The 20,040-nt window shown below is 42.1% G+C and overlaps 1 protein-coding gene across 9 annotated transcripts in view; it reads right to left on the bottom strand.

Moving 5' to 3' along the window:
- LOC127583294 (kazrin-like) overlaps positions 1 to 20,040 on the bottom strand; it is a 469,156-nt gene that overhangs the window by 147,976 nt on the left and 301,140 nt on the right. For 2 of the 9 annotated variants that reach the window (XM_052039127.1, XM_052039128.1), the window contains exon 1: positions 10,082 to 10,217. The exons of 6 other annotated variants lie outside the window; for them this stretch is intronic. In XM_052039127.1, the coding sequence (XP_051895087.1) occupies positions 10,082 to 10,103 (22 nt within the window). In that variant the 5' untranslated portion in view covers positions 10,104 to 10,217. Of the gene's footprint in view, positions 1 to 8,287; positions 8,348 to 10,081; positions 10,218 to 20,040 lie in introns of those variants that run through there. One more of the 9 variants, XM_052039126.1, reaches the window with a different exon arrangement.

The following is a 20,040-nucleotide window of genomic DNA, read 5'->3' as shown; positions in this document are numbered from 1 at the left end:
CTCATGACTGTGTGGCCAGATTCTGCTCTAACTCCATCTACCAGTTTGCAGATGATACCACCGTTATAGGCTGTATCTCAAACAGCGATGAGTTGGAGTACAGGAAGGAGATAGAGAGCTCAGTGGAATGGTGTCATGACAACAACCTTTCCCTCAATGTCAACAAAAGAGCTGGTCATTGACTTCAGGAAAGGGGGCGGTGTACATGCACCTGTCTACATCAATGGTGCTGAGGTTGAGATTGTTGAGAGCTTCAAGTTCCTGGGAGTGAACATCACCAACAGCCTGTCCTGGTCAAATCACGTAGATGCCACGGCCAAGAAAGCTCACCAGTGCCTCTACTTCCTCAGGAGGCTAAAGAAATTTGGTTTGTCCCCTTTGACTCTCACCAACTTTTATCAATGCACCGTAGAAAGCATCCTGCCTGGATGCATCACGGCTTGGTATGGCAACTGCTCTGCCCAGGACTGCAAGAAACTGTAGAGAGTTGTGGACACAGCCCAGCGCATCACGGACACCAGCCTCCCCTCCTTGGACTCTGTCTTTACCTCTCGCTGCTTTGGTGAAGCAGCCAGCATAATCAAAGACCCCACCCACCTGGGTCATTCTCTTGTCTCTCCTCTTCCATCGGGTAGAAGATACAGGAGCCTGATGGCATGTACCACCAGACTTAAGGACAGCTTCTACCCCACTGTGATAAGACTATTGAATGGTTCCCTTATATGATGAGATGGACTATGACCTCATGATCTACCTTGTTGTGACCTTGCACCTTATTGCACTGCACTTTCTCTGTAGCTGTGACACTTTCCTCTGTACTGTTATTGTTTTTACCTGTACTACCTCAATGCACTCTGTACTAACCCAATGTAACTGCACTGTGTAATGAATTGACCTGTACGATTGGTATGCAAGACAGGTTTTTCACTGTACCTCGGTACAAGAGACAATAATAAACCAATACCAATAATAGAGATGGACTTTTGCAACTGTGTGCTTAGTCCATGGATATGTATGCACGTGCTTAGAGTACGTGCATGCATATGTATTTAAAGTATGCCAGCATATGCATAGTTAGTGTGTGCATGCATGTTTTGAACATGTGCATGCCTGCTCAGTGTGTGTTCATACACCACTGACTGCTTATGCTAAGAGCACATATGTCCATGCTGGTAGTTTACAGCTGTGCATTTAGAATATGCATATGTACACCCAGAAAATGTGAGCGCGTACATGAACACGTATAGTATTGCATGCATGGACAGAGCGTGCATGTGCACAGTTAAGATCAGGGCACATGGTTTACTGGGCCGGAATTACTGCTGTCTTTAGTAGCAGAAGTTCAAAAGATCTACTTTCAGGACATCAAGTGTTTCATACAGAAAAATACGGAGTTGGGGCAGGGATTGGGGAGGAGAGGCAGGAGTCCTGCATCTCTTGATGACAACACTTCAGTGGGGCAAAAGCTTCCTTTAATTAGACTCCCACACAGTGGCCCAGTGCGCTATTCCTACAATAAAAAGGGTGGGTAGATAAATCCTAACCTTCTGCAAATGTTTAGTTTTGAATGTCAATGGGGAGCTTGGTTTTGTTGAAAGGTTTCGCCAAGTAATCACATTTAATGTAATGTGACACCCACGCATTCACATCGAGAGACTGCAGGCAATGGTAAAGTGACAGCTATCATATTTCACTGAATTTTGCCCCTGTGATTTGCATTGAAGAAAGTTTGAATTATTTAACCAGAAACGACACATCCCTACACATTAGTCAACACCAATATTCAGTTTGGCTCAGTGATATCAATTCCTTGGGGTCTGAATGCTTTGGATTTAGGCCACACTTGAGGATTTGAGCATAAAATCTAGGCTACAGTGAAAAAAGGACTTGCATAAACGCCCTCTGATTGTTTAATTTGATCTATGTTCAAATAGTTGCCGTGGATGCCTCTTTAATCACTAAACCTGCAAGTAGGAATGACAAGGTGCTACATCAATACAACTCTACTTATGACTGACAAACACCAACAGAATCAAATTTTGAGCAATTTTTGTTCTCAGCCTCCTGGAGATGCTGCTGTTGGTTGAGGTTCAGCTCTACAGATGCCCATACCCAAGATCTCAATCAGTATGCAGGAGTCTAAATGTGGATTTTGGTTTCTGCTCAACCAGAGTGTATCACACAAGGGCCTGTTGTCTCTGAGTGATGCTGCTCTCTGTTATACTGCCCATGGAGTAGAGCTAAGAAAGAGGCCTAGGGACTCACATTCCTCCCATTTCAGCATTCCTGCTGGAAAATTTGTAAGTGGATGCTGGTTGAGAAAAGCATGGAGCACTGCAGGTGAATCATGGTGGAAACCCATCCTCCGGCACAGTATGGGAATATCCCAAAGCTTTCTCATTCTCAGGACCAATAATAAACTGTTATAATTTAAGCTAATGAAACCACAGTGGGAAAAAAGATGTTGCTACAAGACCGGGCGATCTGATCACCGTTTAGTAATTGATAGTTACACCCTGGTGCATTTGGTAAAGTCATCTTGCTCAATTTGCATTGCTCCATACTGGTGGTCCATAACTGGCACATCAATATGCTATATTAATCTTGCAAAGCAGCTGGTTGGAGACATGATATCACATCCAGGTGGAGGAACATTAACAGAATCCTGGGTCATTGAGATGAAACTGAGCCCAGTACCAGTGCATAGTACGCGACCTCATACCACAATTAATGTTAGTTTCTTGGTTACCATTGGATCTGAAATTATTATAAAGACCAGTAAATATGTCAACTGAACAGTCCACTCCAGAGACTTGGCCATAAAAACTTGGGCTAATATTTCAGCACTGTTCTGATGGAATGCTGCTCTGTCTTAAGTGCATTGCTTTAGCCGAGACATTAACCAAAGAACCCCAACTAATCTCTCAGGTGGACAGAAAAGATCCCAGAAAACTATTTCAAGTACGAGTTGGACAGTTATCCCCAACTCCTTTATCATATATCCTTCCGTGCCAGATCTTCCTGTGCACCTACTGGCTGCCTCATTACATCCGCAGCAAAGAGAATCTGCTTGGATGTGAAGTACTTTGAGACATCCTGATAGTTTTCTACAATTTCAACAATTCCTTTTAACAAAGTTTAGGGCAAAATTCAGAATTATATAGTTGGTGTTTCACCAGTTTGAATGGACAAAAGATAATAATCTTTCCTTCTTGCTGTGAATATCCCTGTGCTGTGTCACTAGTAGCAAGACTGGAGGCTGTAAACCCAAATGTGAGAGGTTGCAGTCAAGATGTGCAGGACAGGAGAGTGGGATCTAGCTTAGTCAGATTGAGCCAGGGGAAGGCATTTGGATCAAAATATTGTGATACATGTGCTCTCCAAGATGGGGTTTGGGGAGGAAATCTGCAATTTGATATGACTGGTCTACACAAACATCAGTGGTGCAGCCCAATCAACTGTACAGACCAATGACATTCCAGGTCAGGAGCACCATGCAGTCAAAATCTTTCCTTTATTAAAAGATGGATGGATAAAAGAAAGTTTCCCTAATCAAATCTGGAGCTGTGTTGTACAAGTCTTTTGTTAAGTTCATCAGGAAGGATGTAGGTAAAGGAGGGTTGATTATCCCAAGCAGCAGAGGTATTCAGGTCAAAGCCCCTGGATGAAGTTGCTGCCTTCTGCTCCAATCCATTTTGGCACGTTTGCCAAAATAAAAAGATCTGGAAAAGGATACAGTGATCTTTGTCGAAGTTCATCCTATACAGCTGCATAACACAGCACTCAGGGAGACAGACTGAGACAAAAACCAACTGATGCAGGAAGATTATCAACTTGGTGAATGACATACTTTGGTCTGTCTGAAATTTGCTGGTTTTCCAGTGCAGAAGCTGGTTGCAGACAGGCACATTAGTGGGCACAGGAATCTATACTGAAGGGGTGCAGGAATCTGTGCTGAGGGATGCACCAAAGCTTGTTCAGCCGCTGCAAAGGTTTGAGGAAAAGAGCTCTCCCTCTGCTACACACAGATGACTTGAAACCCAAGTGAAAACCTCTCCAATTTATTACTCATGAAATGTATGTGAAAATGGATTTTGTGCTGAGAAAATGAAAATCTTATATGTTAATGGAACGATAGGATGTAGTGTATCACGGGGTTTGTAGGTTTAATGAATAAAATATGTTTTGGGGAAAAAAACTTCACAGAGGGAAGTGAAGCAGGGTAGTTGCAAAAGAGAGTGGCAAAATTGGATGTGAAGGGTAGGGATTTAGTCATTAAGCTTAGAAAATAAAGAAAGGCAGGGGAAAAAAAAAGAAGCAAAGTTTTTCTTGCCAGGGTTTAATTCGTTATAATTTGATGTACAGAGCCTGGCGGGATAAAGAAGATGAACTTGAGGATAAAATTGTGGGAGATAACACAGTGAACAATATTGAAACATGACTTAAGGGCAAGATAAACAGAGGTAAAATAAGAGCAAAACAAAACGGTTAAGGAAACAATTATAGCTGTGGGGAGGAATGATATGCTGGAAGAAAAACAATAAATGAAACCAGAGAATTGCAAAGAGGAACAAAAGGGGTGCTGATGCTGCCGGTAATGCACTGTGTATTCCCTAATAGTCAGAAGGAGATAGAAGACAAAATATATGGACAAACTTTTGAGAAGTGCACAAATAACAAGGTTGTAATAGTTGGGAATTTCACCAATAATCAGGATAGTTCCAGGAAACAGCGGAATTCTTAAAGTGCATTTAGCAAATCAGCACGTAGTAAACACAACCAGAGAGGTGGTACGAGACTTAGTTTTAAGGAATAAACTCAGCTAAATAGAAAAGGTGGCAATGATCAGAATTCCATTAGATTTAATGTAGTTATGGAAAAAAGGACACAGGGAGACCAAGGTATATAATCTAAATTGGAGCGAGGCTAATTTTATTAGGCTGAGATATGATTTAATAAAAAGGGACTGGAAACAGTTTCTTAAAGGTAAATCAACGTCAGAACAATGGGAGGCATTCAATGCGGTGAGAGTAAAGCTTCATCTTCCAATTCTAGACCTCCATAGATGCAGTGGAACACAGGGCAGGGTAAGCCAAATTTTTGACAGATACTAAGAGCCTGCAGTAGTATAGAAGATGCAGTGGTGAAATTAAAACGAAATTAGGAAGACAGAGCAGGCACGAAAAAATATACCAACAGCTAAAAATCAAGGAAAACAATATGTTCTATAAATAAAGGTGGGGAAAGAGAATCAGAAAGGAATGAGTGGTTCCTCTTCGAGATCAAACTATCAGCATGAGTATGGGGGCAGAAGGCATGTAAAGTTCTGAATGAATAATTTGCAGGTCTTCACAGAAGAGGCAGCTTTTATTTTATTGACATTAGGGACGAAGAACATGAAATATTGGAAATAATAAGAGAGACGCTGTATCAAAGGTCCCACATCTATAAACATGGATAAATTGCCAGGCCCAGATGAAATGCATCCCAGGTTCTTAAAAGAAGCAAGGGAGGAAACAGTGCAGGCTCCGAGTGTCATTTTCAAATGCTCAAGGTGTTCAGCAAAATCCCAAGTGACAGGTTAATTAAGAAAGGAAAAGCCTGACCCAATGCAAAGTGACAAGCTGGATTAAAAATTGATTCAGTTGCAGAAATCAAAGGACAATGGGAGATGGTTTTCTTTGTGACTGGAGTATGCATCAAGGGCTAGATATTTGGACCTTTGTTTTCTATGGACCAGATACGTAATGATTTAAATTTAACTGTTGGGGGTCACAGTTAAATTTACTGATGATTCAAAATTTGGCAGCATCGATAGGGAAGAATGTTCGAGGCTGTTGAAATATCAACAGACTAATTGGGTGGGCACAGAAGTGGCAAATAGAATTTAGTCTGGAGAAGTGAGACAGTGCAAGGCAAACAAGGGAATACACAAATAAATAGGAGAATACACTAATATCGAGGAACAGAAGGACCTTGGATTGAATATCCACAATCCCTGCAGGTAAAAGGGCAGATAGATAAGGTGATTAGCTTTGAGGATACTTTCCTTTATTGGCTGAGGCATGAATTTGTGAGCTGGGGAGGTCATGCTGGAATGGTAAAAAAACATTATCTATTGCCTAACCAACGCATTCAAGTCCTAGTTAACACATTATAGGAAGGATGTGATAGCACTAGAGATGATGCAGAGGTGATTTGCTAGGATGTTACTAGAACTGAAGAATTATTGTTGTGAGAAAAGATTTCCTGGAATAGGTCTTTTATTAGATAGGTTAAACATTAAGGACATTTTTCCCTCAGAGATTTTAGTAAATAAGGGCCAGATTTCTATTAATGGATAGGTTAGAGTGGAGTAGAAAAAAATTACTTCTTTCTGCCCAAAAGGTATATGGAGGTAGAGTTACTGAATATATTCAAGACAGGTTAACAGAATTTTGAATATTAAGAGAACAATAGTGTAGCAGTTAGCGTAATGCTTTACAGCGCCAGTGACCCCGGTTCAATTCCGGCCAATGTCTATAAGGAGTTTGTATGTTCTCCCCATGTCTGCATGGGTTTCCTCCAGGTGCTCCGGTTTCCTCCCACATTCCAAAGACATATGGGTTAGGAAGTTGTGGGCATGCTATGTTGGCGCCAGAAGCATGGCCACACTTGCGGGCTGCCCCCCAGAACACTCTATGCAAAAGATGCATTTCACTGTGTGTTCCGATGTACATGTGACTAATAAAGATATCTTATCAAGGATTTGTGTTGGACAGTGGCACTCAGATAAAAGACCTTATTGAATGGCAGAGAAGGAGCAAAGAGCAGAACGGTCTTCTGCTTCTGTTCCTTATGTTGACTCAAATGAATGGAGAGAGGCAGAGAACCTCACCACATACAAAAAGGTATATGAGCAACTGAACAGCTGAAAACTGCAGGGATATAGAGCAAGAATTGGGAAGTTGGATTAACATAACGTCTATTTATGGTCTGCATGGATACAGAGGGTCAAATGGCCTCCTTCAGTGCCATAACCCAGCTCTGGCTTACTTTATGAATTTTCACATAGAAATCTTTGCAGAAGTCAAACTGGCAATGAGGATTTTGAGCTGCACTACGTTTCTCCCATCCCTAGACATGCTGGATACTAGGATTCCTGGTATGCAGCTCTTCATATGAAGCTCTGTGCCAAGAGCACAAATGCTTAAAGTTTACCTGTAGAATTTGTTCCCGAGTCCCATGACTTACTTGTAGTAGCAGGAACAAAGTAAAATTGATCAGCTTATTTGAATTATAAGCATTAAAGTAGGCCAGAAAATATGTGATATGTACTTTCAGATAATGCTAAGCACAGCCTCCTCACTCCCTATGGACCTTTCTGCCACTTTACAAAAGGATAAAAGTGCTGGAACATAATGACCAGACACATTGATTGAAAAAGCCTCAGTGTAATTGTACAATCAGCAATGGCACAGCAGTCAAAGGTACAGCCACTGATGAGCATATCTCAACATGGCAATGAACAGTTTGCATTGCACAACATGGCACCACCCCAGTCTTTTTAACAGTTAACATGATACACGCTGCAGGAAGTTTCACATGTTCACCAAACCACAAGATTGACTGCAATACATCAACATGTAGATTGTTTTCCTTCAGTAACAAACCCCCATCGATGATTCCAGTTTCTCTGCAACACACCAGCGCCATGGCTAACAGATCTCCCCTGGTTTGAACGATCAACTCAAAACCACCTGTTAAAGGCACATTGCAATCTAGCCAGAGGGAGCTGGCAACTTTCCTGCAGACCTTCTTGAAAAGTATTCCACCTCTGCAAAGCATTAACTCCAGAATATGGCATTTTTGGCAGCTCAACAGACACCAACACAATCTGCCTTCTCTCAGTAATCCAATGCATTGAGCTTCAAAAGTGAGAAGAAAGTAGATTTGTAAATGCATTTAAGAACTATTTTAAAATAGCAAGAACAGAAAATGATGGAAACAAAGACCCTTTGTTGACCTGAAATGTTAACTCCATTTTTCTTTCCACAGATACTTCCTGTCTTGCTGAGTCTTTCTATCATTACCTGTTTTTATTTCAGATTTCCAGCACATGCAGTTTTTTAAAAATTTTACTTAAAGTGGCTCTTTCCTTTCCGCAAGCCAAATCTCCTTCCCAAGTTGAACCTCTTGTCCATTGATTTCCTGTATGTTCCTGGCAAATACTTCTGCAATTGCTAGCCACACCTCCCCACCTACAGCACCACATGTGAACCAAGGATATTTCAGTGGGATACTTAACTGTGGATGGCATCATCACCATGACTGATTATGTTTACCAACTCCATCACACACATTCCTCCTGCAAAAGATCATCAGTATATTACCAGAGCTAAAAAATTCAAATCATAACAGGTTGTAGAGACCAGGCTTAGGTTCCCTTGAGGATAAGAGGTGAAGGAGAATTAATTGAACTGTTTAGTTTGATTAAACGAGTTGATAAGATTGACAAAAACCATGTCCTCTAGTGAGAAGTCCAGAACAAGAGGTCATCATCTTACGATTAAGGCCAGGAATCAAAAGGTGGTGGAAATCTGGGGCAATCATGCCAATTCTCAATAGTGGGTCGGAGGTGGAGAGAGTTAGCAGCTTCAAACTCCTGGGCGTTAACATCCTGGATGACCTGTCCTGGGCCCAGCACATAGCTGCAATCACGAAGAAGGTGCGCCAGTGCCTCTAATTTCTTAGAAGCTTACGTGATTTGGCATATCACTAAATACTCTAACAAACTTCTACAGATACACTGTTGAAAATATCCTTTATTCCATGGTCCACTGCCCTCTCCTACCAGATTCCTCCTTCTTCAGCCTTCGGCCTCTTCAACCTATCACCTCTCAAGCTTATTACATCTTCTCCCCCTCCCATTACCTTCCCCCTCTCACCTGGACTAGCCTATCACCTGATCTCACCTATCCCCTGCCTACCTTCTTATTCTGGCTTCTGCCCTCTACCTTTCCGGTCCTGATGAAGGGTCTCGGCCCGATACGTCAGCTGTTTATTTCCCTCCATGGATGCTGCCTAACCTGCTGAGTTCCTCCAGCACTTTTTGTGTATTGCTCAAGATACATCCAGCACCTGCAGAATTCCTTGTGCCTCGTTGAAAGTATCCTGACTGGTTGCATCGTGGCCTGAGACAGCAATTCCAATGCACAGGAACACAAGAGGCGGCAGAGAGTAATGGACACAGTCCTGTCCATCGCGGGCACTGCCCTCTCCACCATTGACAGCATCTACAGGACGTGTTGCCTCAAGGTGCTGGCACCTATCATCCAGGACCCTCACCATCTGGGCCATGCACTCTTCCCGCTGCTACCCTCAGGCAGGAAGTACCGAGGGTGGCAGCGAGAAGACTGCATAGCCCTGAAGTCCCACACCACCAGCTACTTTCCTACAACCATCAGGTTCTGAACTGCCCTACAAAACCTTAATCCTACCTCAGCAACGGAACATGACTGACCACATCTTGCACCACCCTCGGCTTGTCATATTGTGCAAAACATTAGTGCAAAACAGAGTATTTTTTTCTCTTCACTGTCTTGTATAATTTATGTTCTGTGTGTTGTCTGAACCTACTTGCCTGCGCTGCTGCTGTAAGGAAGTTTTTCATTGTACCCATATCTCACTGTAATTGTGCCCATAACAATAAACTCGAGTTGATTTGACTTGAGGAAAGGTGGTTGAGATCTGGATCAATCTGCCCCAGAAAGCTGCTGAGGACCACGAGGGAAGCAATAAGATATCAAGCAAGCTGACTGAAAGATGTCTGTGGTGGGAGAAATGGAAGCAAGGCAAGCGGATGGGCCGCCAGGAGAGCCAAGATCTGAGAAGGGGGTAGTAAGGTGGAGGGGCAGAATGGCCTGCTGCTCTGGGGCCCTCGGCCGATTCCCATCGGGCGGGATGAGCTCCAAGTCGAAGGCCAAGGCCGCGGGTTGAGAGCAGGCCGGGCCCTTCGGTGGGCGGGAGGCCGCGGCGGGCCCCCTGTTCCCCCTCCCCGCCGGGCGCCCTCCACCCGCCACCCCGTCCCCCGACGACTCACGGTCTTCCCCGTCCGACTTCATCGCCCCGAGCAGGCCCGTCGTGCGTGTGTGTGTGTGTGGGGTGGAGGGGGAAGAGAGCAGCCTCTCTCCGTGTCACCGAGCGCTCCTCCTCCTCCCGGCCCAAGAGGAAGCTGCCTGAGCTTCACCTGCACTGGCAGGAATTTGACCGCCCCCAGCAGGTTTGCTCCCTCCTCAAACATGATGTCATGGGAGGCTGGGAGAGCTCCTGCCCTTGCATACAAAGTGGGTGCTGGAGGGAAATTCCCTCTTGGAGCTTGTAATTCGATCCTACAACCTGTTCCTTTGTCTCTGGATCCTGGAAGCTCTTCACCCAGGTGGCTCATAACCTTTCAAGCATTGTATAATGAAAGCCTCCTTTCCCAAACACTAACTGCAGGGATCTATTCACAAGGAAGCCGCAGTCACTCAGCTAGAGATCCTCAGCTCTGTAGACTCGGCCCCCAAACTGTCTTTATATTTTTTTATCTGGTTTGCATTTGGATTATGAGATGATCGCGGGCTCGGGATTTTTGTCGGTAAGGCTGCCAAATGCCTGCCGTCACCGGCATCCTGGAATCGGTATAAAAGGCGAGTGTAAAGAACTTGCATTTTTATTGGACCTTTGTCAACCTCGTGGTTTCTGAAATTGCTTTACAGTCGCTCAAATGCTTTTCAAAAAGTGCAGTCACTGTTGTAAAACAAAAAAAAGCAACCGCCAATTTGCAACAGCATAGCAAACTTCCACAAACAGCAAGGGAAAATGATCAGACAATATTCCCACTCCACCCCACTTGGTGTCGACAGTGGAATGAATACTGGTCAGAATTTCCTTGCTTTTTGAAATAGTGTCATGGGATCATTTGGTATTGGTAAAAGACAGCAAAATTTCAGTTCTCAAGGTGAGTTTTTTTTCTTTGAATGCCACCTGGAAGGAGATTAGGCGTATTTAAGAAGGAATATTCTTCTACTAATTTATTTCAGTCATTTATTTCTTCTTAAATACACCTAATGTCCTTCCGGGTGGCATTCAAAATTCAGAAGTGCAAAGGGACTTGGGGGTCCTCGTGCAGGATACCCTAAAGGTTAACCACCAGGTTGGATCGACAGTAAGGAAAGCAAATGCTATGTTGGCATTCATTTCAAGAGGAATAACGTATAAAAGTAAGGATGTGTTGATGAGGATCTATGGGGCACTGGTGAGACCTCATTTGGAATACTGTGTGCAGTTTTGGGCCCCTTATTTTAGGAAGGATGTACTGATGTTGGAGAGAGTTCAGAGAAGACTTACGAGGATGATTCCTGGAATGAATGGGCTTACATACGAGAAGTGTTTGTCGGCTCTTGGACTGTATTCATTGGAATACAGAAGAATGAGAGGGGACCTCAGAACCATTTTGAATGTTGAAAGGACTGATTAGAGTAGATGTGGTTAAGTTGTTTCCCGTGGTTGGTGAGTCCAGGACAAGAGAGCACAGTCTTAGAATTAGAGGGTACCCATTTAGAACAGAGATGAGAAATTTCTTTAGCCAGAGGGTCATGGATTTATGGAATTCTTCGCCAGATACAGCTGTGGAGGCCCAATCATTGGGGGTGTTTAAGGAGGAGATTGATAGGTATCTAATTAGTCAGGGTATCAAGGGATATGGGGGAAAAGGCCAGGAATTGGGGCTAGATGGGAGAATAGTTTAGCTCATGGTGAAGTGGCTGAGCAGACTCGATAGGCTGAATGGCCAACTTCTGCCCCTTTGTCTTGTGATCTTATTGGCAACAGCTTCCTTTTTTTTACAGTGGCTCACTGCAACAATGCAATACATTTACACCCTTTCAGACACTCTGAGCACTTGAATTCCAATTGGATATCAAAATGACCCACGAGTTTGGGTGGACTGGTCATTTCACATTTGAGGATTACTCACAGCTTGGTCAGTTTACTGCTATTGTAAATTTGTCATCAGGAACATCACAACATCAATGGCAAAGCAGTCCCTTGTTGCCACAATCACACAGTGAGGGGTCATGTACCAATAGTTACAAGAAATTAGTGTATGTTTTTCTGGTTTTCTGGCAAAAATACGATGGGAAATTGGGCTTGATGAGGTGAGAGTAGGCTATGTCAGTTAAAATCATATTGTGTCACAGACCACCTAACTTGATTTGCAAATAATTCATTATATTTCTTCATAGGCAGTCCCTCAGGGTCAAGGACCTGTTTCCACCATAGTCCATGAAGAGGTAACTGATGAGGTCAATGTGGGACTCTTAAACTGTGCAACAGATTGGGCAGGAAGTGATTGAAGGGACAACCATGTCAGGTGAGGAGCCAGTCTCCTCCTGCCATTGAAACTGGGCTTCCATGCAGTCCTGACACATGAACTTGTGGTTCTCAGTACCACCTACAATTTCTCCACTTTGAGCAGCCATGGGTCAAGGATTCCCAGGCGTCAGTGGGAATGTTGCATCCTTTCAAGGACATTTAGAGAACAACCTTGAACTTTTTTCTGCTTTCTGCTTGGTAATCTCTATCTGTGACAGAGTTCAGAATAAAGTGTTGGTTTCGGGAGTCAGGTGTCACTGATAAACTACTTTTGAAATGCAGCTAGTGTTGCTTTATGGATAAAGATGGCAGCCATTTTGTTCCTAAAGAAGTGACACAATGAAGGATGTATGGGTGGAGCTGTGGTTAAGGGTTAATGTTGGCCAGGAAACTGGGAAAATGTCCTACTTGTTGATTTCATATGGCAGACAGAACCATAATTTAAAGCATAATTAACAACTCTGACAATCTTGTACTCTTTCACCATAGCAGTGATGTGTCAGCTAATTTCTGTACTGCAATGGGTCTTAAAACCACAACTTCCTGACTAAAAGAACAATATTATCAACTAATCAAAAAAATGATGCTGGATTGCTCTTTCTTTGGCAATAGTCTGATTCATCTTCACAGGGAGGCTGCTTTCTCAGAGGAACAAAACAAATTTGCACCTGTATAAGTGAGGTGTGTTCTGAGACTGAATCTGTTGTAGGGACAGAAAACGTTGCTCTGCAAATCTGACCCATTCTGTCCCTGACCTGACATTGTTTTTAGAACCATCCAGAGTAGGCTGACTTTGTTCTGGATTTAACCCACACTGTACCTGACCTTGGTATACAATTTGCTGACATTAGGTTTCTAAAATGGAAAGCAGTCCTGAACGTTTCTTTTAAAATATGAAGAGTTTCATTCTCCATCCCTCAATAAACAAAAAACAAGAAAATCCTTTGTCCATTGCTGAGGGTGAAGACAAATGATTCAACAAAATATTTAGGACCAGGTGTAGGCCACCTTTTTCTTCGAGCATACTCCACCATTCATTACTATTATAACTGATCTTTTTACCTCATTGGCATTTTCCTATATTATCTCTGTATCCATTGATTCCATTTTTTAAAAAAATCAATGTATTGAACTATGCTTTGAATTAATTCAGTGGCTGAGCCTTCACAGCCCTCCAGGACATTCCAAAGATTCATCAACCTCTGTGTGAAGAAATTTCCTCTCATTCCTCCTTACCTCTTATTCTGAGACTGAACCCAGTTTCAGAGTCCTAAGCTGGGGAAACATTTTCCCTGCATCCAACCTGTGTAAACCTAAAAGAATTTTGTAAGTCCCAATGAGATAAACTCTCATTCTTCCAAACTCTCAAGTGTATAGGCCTAGTTCACTCAATCTCTCCTTGTCTGGCAAAACTGCCATCCCTAAAACTAGTCCAGTGAATCTTTGCTGCACTTTTGCTATGACAAGTATATCCATTTTTTAAGTAAAGTAACCAAAGCTGCACAGTAGTCCAGATGCAGTCTCAACAAGACCCTATATAATTCCAATGAGACCTCTTTACTCCTGTACTTAAAAGGAGTTCTTTCAAATAAAAGCCAGCATACTATTTGCTGCACCTGATTGTTCCCTTTCAGTGACTTATGTGCAAGGACATCCAGGTTGCTTTGAACATCAACATTTGCCAATCTATCACCACATGAAAAATACTCCAGTTTTCTGTTTTGTGTACCAAAATGAATGACCTTACATTTTTCCACATTATATTCCATCTGCCATGTTCCCATCCACTCACTTAGATTTGTTAACAAACCCTTCAAGAATTATTAAACCCGCCTCACAACACACAATCTTGATTTTGTATCACCAGTACATTTGGAAATATGATATTTTGTCCCCTCAACATTGTCATTGCTAGAGTTTGTGAAAAGCTGGGGTCCAAGCATCCGTACCTCTTGGTTACAGCCCGCCAGCTTGAGAAAGACCTGTTTATTCTCACTCTTTACTTTCTGCCTGTTAACAAATTCTCAGTCTGTACCAGTACATTATCCCCAATTCCTTGTGATTTAACCCTGTTGACCAACGTCCTGTTTGGGACCTCATCAAAAATCATCTGAAAATCCAAATACACCACATCCACTGGTTCCCCCATATCTATTCTATTAACACATCCTGAGACCTCCAACAGAGTAGTGATTTCCCTTTCAGAAATCCAAGCTGACCCAGCTCAATCCTGTTATCCTTTTCTGTGTGTTCTTTTCTATATCTTTCAAAATTCCAGGATGTAAATTATCAGGTTGTTGGTACTTATTGGCTTTCAGTCTCACTAACTTCTGTTATACGTTTTTTTTAAATTAATGTTAATTTCCTTCAGTTTTTCAATATTGTTATACCCTTGGTCCTCTGGTGTTTCTGGAAGGTTTATTTGTGTTTTCTTCCATGAAAACACATAAAATATTTGTTTGATTTCACTACCATTTCCTTATTCCCCATTATAAATTCTCCCAAATCTGTCCATAATGGACCTACACGTGTCCTTGCTAGTCTTTTCCTTTATACATGCCACTATAAGTTCTTGCAGTCCATTTTATGTTTCTCACCAGAAACATAAAATCTTCATTTTGTCAATTTCTTGTTTTTCCTTTGCTGAATTCTAAAATGCCCCAAATGATTTACCGTCATCTTTAATTTCTCTTACACCCATGAAGGACCACTTTATCTGTTGTACTTGACCCAGCAAGAAAGAGTGTTTTTTTTCAAATCATGTAATATTCCTTTGAATGCTAACCTTTTAATGTAGCTTCCCAATTTGCCCCTCCTACCTTTGGGGTTTTCTTTGTTTAGGTGTAAGACCCTGATTTCTGATTGAACTGTGTGCCCTTCAAACTCAATGTACAATTTTATATTATGGTTACTCTTCATAAAGCCCTCTTTACAACAGGATTATTAATTAACCCATTTTCGTTATGCAATACAAGATCTAAAACAGCCTTAAACTGCAGTTGGTTCCTTAACAAATTGATCGAGAAAACCATTTTATATACACTTTATATAAATTGTTCTTCCATAATGCTGCTAATTTGACTTATCCTCTTTTTATGTAGTCTGAAATCACCTGTAGTTAATGTATTACCCCTGCTATATACACCTTCAACTTCTTGATTTATGCCTTGCTCAATATTGTCTTTAAACAACTCCCACCCATGTTTTCTGCCCTTTGCTGTTTCTTAATTTCACCCAGATTCTAATTCTACATCATGATCTGCTGAGCCAAGATCATTTCTCACCACTGCACTGATCTCACCACATACTGATAGAGCTACCCAACCTCCTTTACTTTTTTGCCTGTTCTTCCTAAATGTTGAATACTCCTGAATATCAGCTCCGGGTTCCACTCACCCTGAACTCATATTATTGAGATGGCAACTGATCAAACCCATTTACTTCTACTTGTGCCATTTTAATTCATCCACCTTGTTACCAACACTGTCAACATAGCCTACCACTGACTCCAAATGGACACCTGATACATCCACTGACACAGAGTTTAAATGACCTGGATAAAGTACTAAGCCTGGCTGGCATGGCTCAGGACCCGAACCCGAATGCTCTGGCAGAACGTGAGCCCGACTGGACCTGAACCCTTCATGTCTTGTCAGGTCCTATCTTGGTTTTGTATTGGGGAACCAGCTCTAAACCTTCTAGCACAGCGAGTTCACCCTTTAAATAACGGCCTGAAGTTCCAGCTTACTGTTTCAAAATGAAATCACCACCTATTTGTTGACATTATTTCAAACAATGCTGTAATACAGTAGCACTAAACACTGGGCAGAGTGAGGTTTCTGCATAGAGTCCAACACAGCTTAATTACCAAGTGTTCAATTGTCCAATTTTAAAAAGGAAACCAGCAGACAAATGGTCTAGACTAAGCCATATCAGTGATCTGGAAATATGGAAACAGTTTGTGAGACCAAGTCAATTTTCATGATCTGTAATATCCCCAACATTTGGGTTGTTAAGTAAGAAGAATGACAGGTCTGGACTTGAAAACCCTTGAGGTACTTCAAGTCTAGAAATACTTCCATAGTTTTTTTTGTTTGCAAGTCAGTGGCAGTAATGGAAATTTGCATCATCCACATATAACATAATCAAGCGGTGTATGAGAAACTTGTTTCATCCAGAAATCCTGAGGACCACATATTCCACAGTATCCTTTTACTGTCAGCAGAAGGTGGAAATGTTGGTTGGAATGCAGCAGTAAGTACACTGTGCACACAGTGTTCTGGATGGTTTTGTTCCAACTGATCTGGGCTGTGTGTGTTGTGTGTGTATTTTTGTCCATGGTTATATTCTAATCTACCCATGGCCCCACTTCTCAATATCTTTGTCCTTCCTCTATTAATGTAACCCATTGAGAACCCTACATCTTTCTCATTGTCTTCTGGGCTTTCCTTTTTTACTCTACCCTTTTATTGATTATTGTGCCAAAAACCCTGAAATTTCCTCCCCCCAATTCTCTGCATCCCTTTTAAGATGTTCCTTAAAATTATCTGACCAAGGCCTAATTTCTCATTTTCTGTCCATTTTCTTTTGTCTACAACATTTCTGTCAAGTACCCTGGGACATTTTACAAGTCAAGTTGTTCTGGTTGCTTGTATATAGATGAGAATGAAAAGGAAAAAGGAGATGGATACAAAGATGTCACAGGTTGCTATAGCTCCAGGCTAGGTTATGACTTCATTCAAAATATCAAGCCACTTTGGAGGTTACTAGTTGCCAACAACCCTCTACCCACCTCAAAAACTGCCCCCAGTGTGATGGAACAAGAGGAAAAAAGAAAGGAATAAAATTATGAGAGGCTAAGAATGAGATATTTTTCACAAGACCCACACATTTAATGAAGGCACAAAAATTGGATCAATAGAGACTGTGAAGACAGTAGGCTCCCCCTCCCCACAGTGAATGTAATGCTGCCAGCCTGGGGAAAATGTTAAGAGCATCCCCTTGGTGTTCCAGACAGTGTGGAACTGGTTTATTTGAACGGGTCAGTTAACACATGCATTCCTGCCATTCACTCAGGTCGAGATTGGGACAAAAGGAGAGAGGAAACTAGAAGCATTGAAAGCCAAGATTGGAATAAGGAAGTTCTGGCAGCTCTGGGCAGGGAAGGAAGAAACAGAATGAGGAAAGGTTGACATGCATTCTACAACACCTTGTCATCTCTCTCAAGTGTTCTGAAATACTTCTCATGCCATAAATGACTTTGCACTGAAGTAATAGGCATTGGAATAGATCTTGACGTTAGAGTAAAACAGATGGTAACGAGTCAATGGGAATGATGGAGAGGGGTGTAACTGGGCTGCTCCCTCATTCTCACATGTATTAATTCTATCAAATTCTCAATAAAATGTGGGGAAATTTGGCAACCATTTTGCCCACACAGTATCCTACAAACTGTAGTGAAATGAATGTCCAATTAACTTGTTTTCAGTCGAATGAGAAACGCGGACCTGTCCAGCAGAGGAACTCGCTTTTTCACTGAGTTGGGAAAAATTGACCTTTACTCTGCATCTAATCAGTGCTTTACCTGACCTGAGAACAAAAGACCCCTGTGTGGCAGGACACGAGGGGGCATGCTGAAATTCAGGTCGAGGCTCTGAAAGAACAGACTGACATTTAATGAATAGGATAAAGAGTTGATGAGAGACCAATCATTCATTTAACACCATTAAAGAAAATTATATTATCATCTGTCATTCCTCAGCTTGTGTAATGAATTCCAGCCTCAGGTGACACTACATTTGTCTTCCTCACGAAATTTGTGAAGTGTTGGCAGATACACATGGCGAGGAGCCAGATCCACCTCCTGCGTCTGAGAGAGTGTTCTGCCTAAATACTACGAATGAGAAGCCCCGTATTCACAGCTGGGCTTACTCAAGGAGAAACTGGAACTGTTGCATTCTTACAGCTTTCTGGAATGTTCTTTTATTTATTTGGATCATTATATTACACACAGGAGAGAAGTGAGGCAGGGCAGGAGGGCCCATGCTGCAAACCTGTATGGATAGCAAAAAGTGGACAACCTTCAGCAGGTCAGACAGCATCTTTGGAGAAAGGAACAGGGTTAACCTTTCATGTCGGTGACCTGTTGTCCGAGCTGGGAGGTAAATGAATTGGAGGCCTGCTGTTCATCAGCCCTTTCTCTTGCTGGAATAGGCGTGGATTTTTGGTGAAGGGTAGGCAGAATGGGCTAATTAATGTCACCTGCCAGGCAAAAACCCAGAGACCTCCTGGTCTAGATCAAAGTGTTCATATGCCTCTGAGCTGGAAGTCGTTTATGCGGAAATACACAGGATATACTGCACAGAGGCAGACCGTTCAGCCCAAGCTCGTGTTTATCTTCCACTTCAACCACCATCCATTTCTCTTCATTTAAATCTACTCAGTACCCTTGATTCCCTTCTTATTCATTTGTTTGTCCAGCCTCCTCTTAAATGTGTCTTTACTATTTGCTTCAATCACTCCCTGTGGTAGTGGGTTCCATATTGTCATCACTTTTGAGTTAAAAACCTTCTTCTAAATTCCCCTTGGGTTTCTTGGTGACCATCTCACATTGACATTCTCTTGTTATGCTCCTCCACACAAGTGAAAACATTCTCTCTGCATCCACTCAATCAAAATCTTTCATCTAAAGACCTCTGTTAGTCACCCATCAGCTTTCTTTACTCAATGTCACGAACCAGCAACAAAAGAAACACACTGAGCATGATTCAGTGTTAAAAACTATTTTATTAATCACTACTTATGACCATATGTAAAATAAAAGTAAAAATGTTAGTATGTTAGAATTCAAAAATGTTAAACCTTGAACGTTAACCCCAAAACTAAACTCTTCGTGTGTGTGTGACAAAGTCCCAAACTCCAAGTTCAGGAATAGTTCTTAAAGTTCAGTTCCGCAAGCCATAAGGTGAAACATGAGTAAGGGCTTCTTCAACAACCACCGTTGTCTGAAGATAAGACGTAGACGTAGAGAAACATAGAGAGAGTAATACGAAATCCAAATGTTCCACAATGGAACCCAAGCGACTCTTAAGTGTTTACTCGGTAGTGACTTCCTCACCCTGAAAAGCATCCGAATCGTGGTCGTCCACACACAAATACCTGCTTCCTTCTACAGGTCAGCAACAAAGTGAACTCCACCAGATTACTTCCAACTTCCATACATGGATTTCAGTGGCAGACAAAGTTATTGTTTCTCATCCATCGATAGAGAAAACTAGCAGGCTGGTGTCTCTCTCCCTTCTCTCTCTCTCTTCTTCTGACTTCTTCAACACCGTCATTACGTCCTTTATCTTCTATTGATGTAAGCACGCCACACACACACACACACACACACACACACACACACACACACACACACACACACACACACACACACACACACACTATCTTAAAGGGACATTCACTGAGTCTGTAACATCAATAGAAAAGAGGACCTGTCTGATCATCCTTTCCTGACAATATATCCTTGCATTTCTGGTGTCACCCATGTAAATCTCCTCTGTCTCCTCTAGTGCCCCCTTATTTTGATAATATGGCAATTTGAACTGTATGCAATACTTAATGTGTGATCTAACCAAGGTTCAG

Source organism: Pristis pectinata, chromosome 26 (assembly GCF_009764475.1).
Source record: "Pristis pectinata isolate sPriPec2 chromosome 26, sPriPec2.1.pri, whole genome shotgun sequence".
Taxonomy (NCBI): Eukaryota; Metazoa; Chordata; class Chondrichthyes; order Rhinopristiformes; family Pristidae; genus Pristis; species Pristis pectinata.
This window is presented reverse-complemented; position numbering and strand designations above follow the sequence as displayed.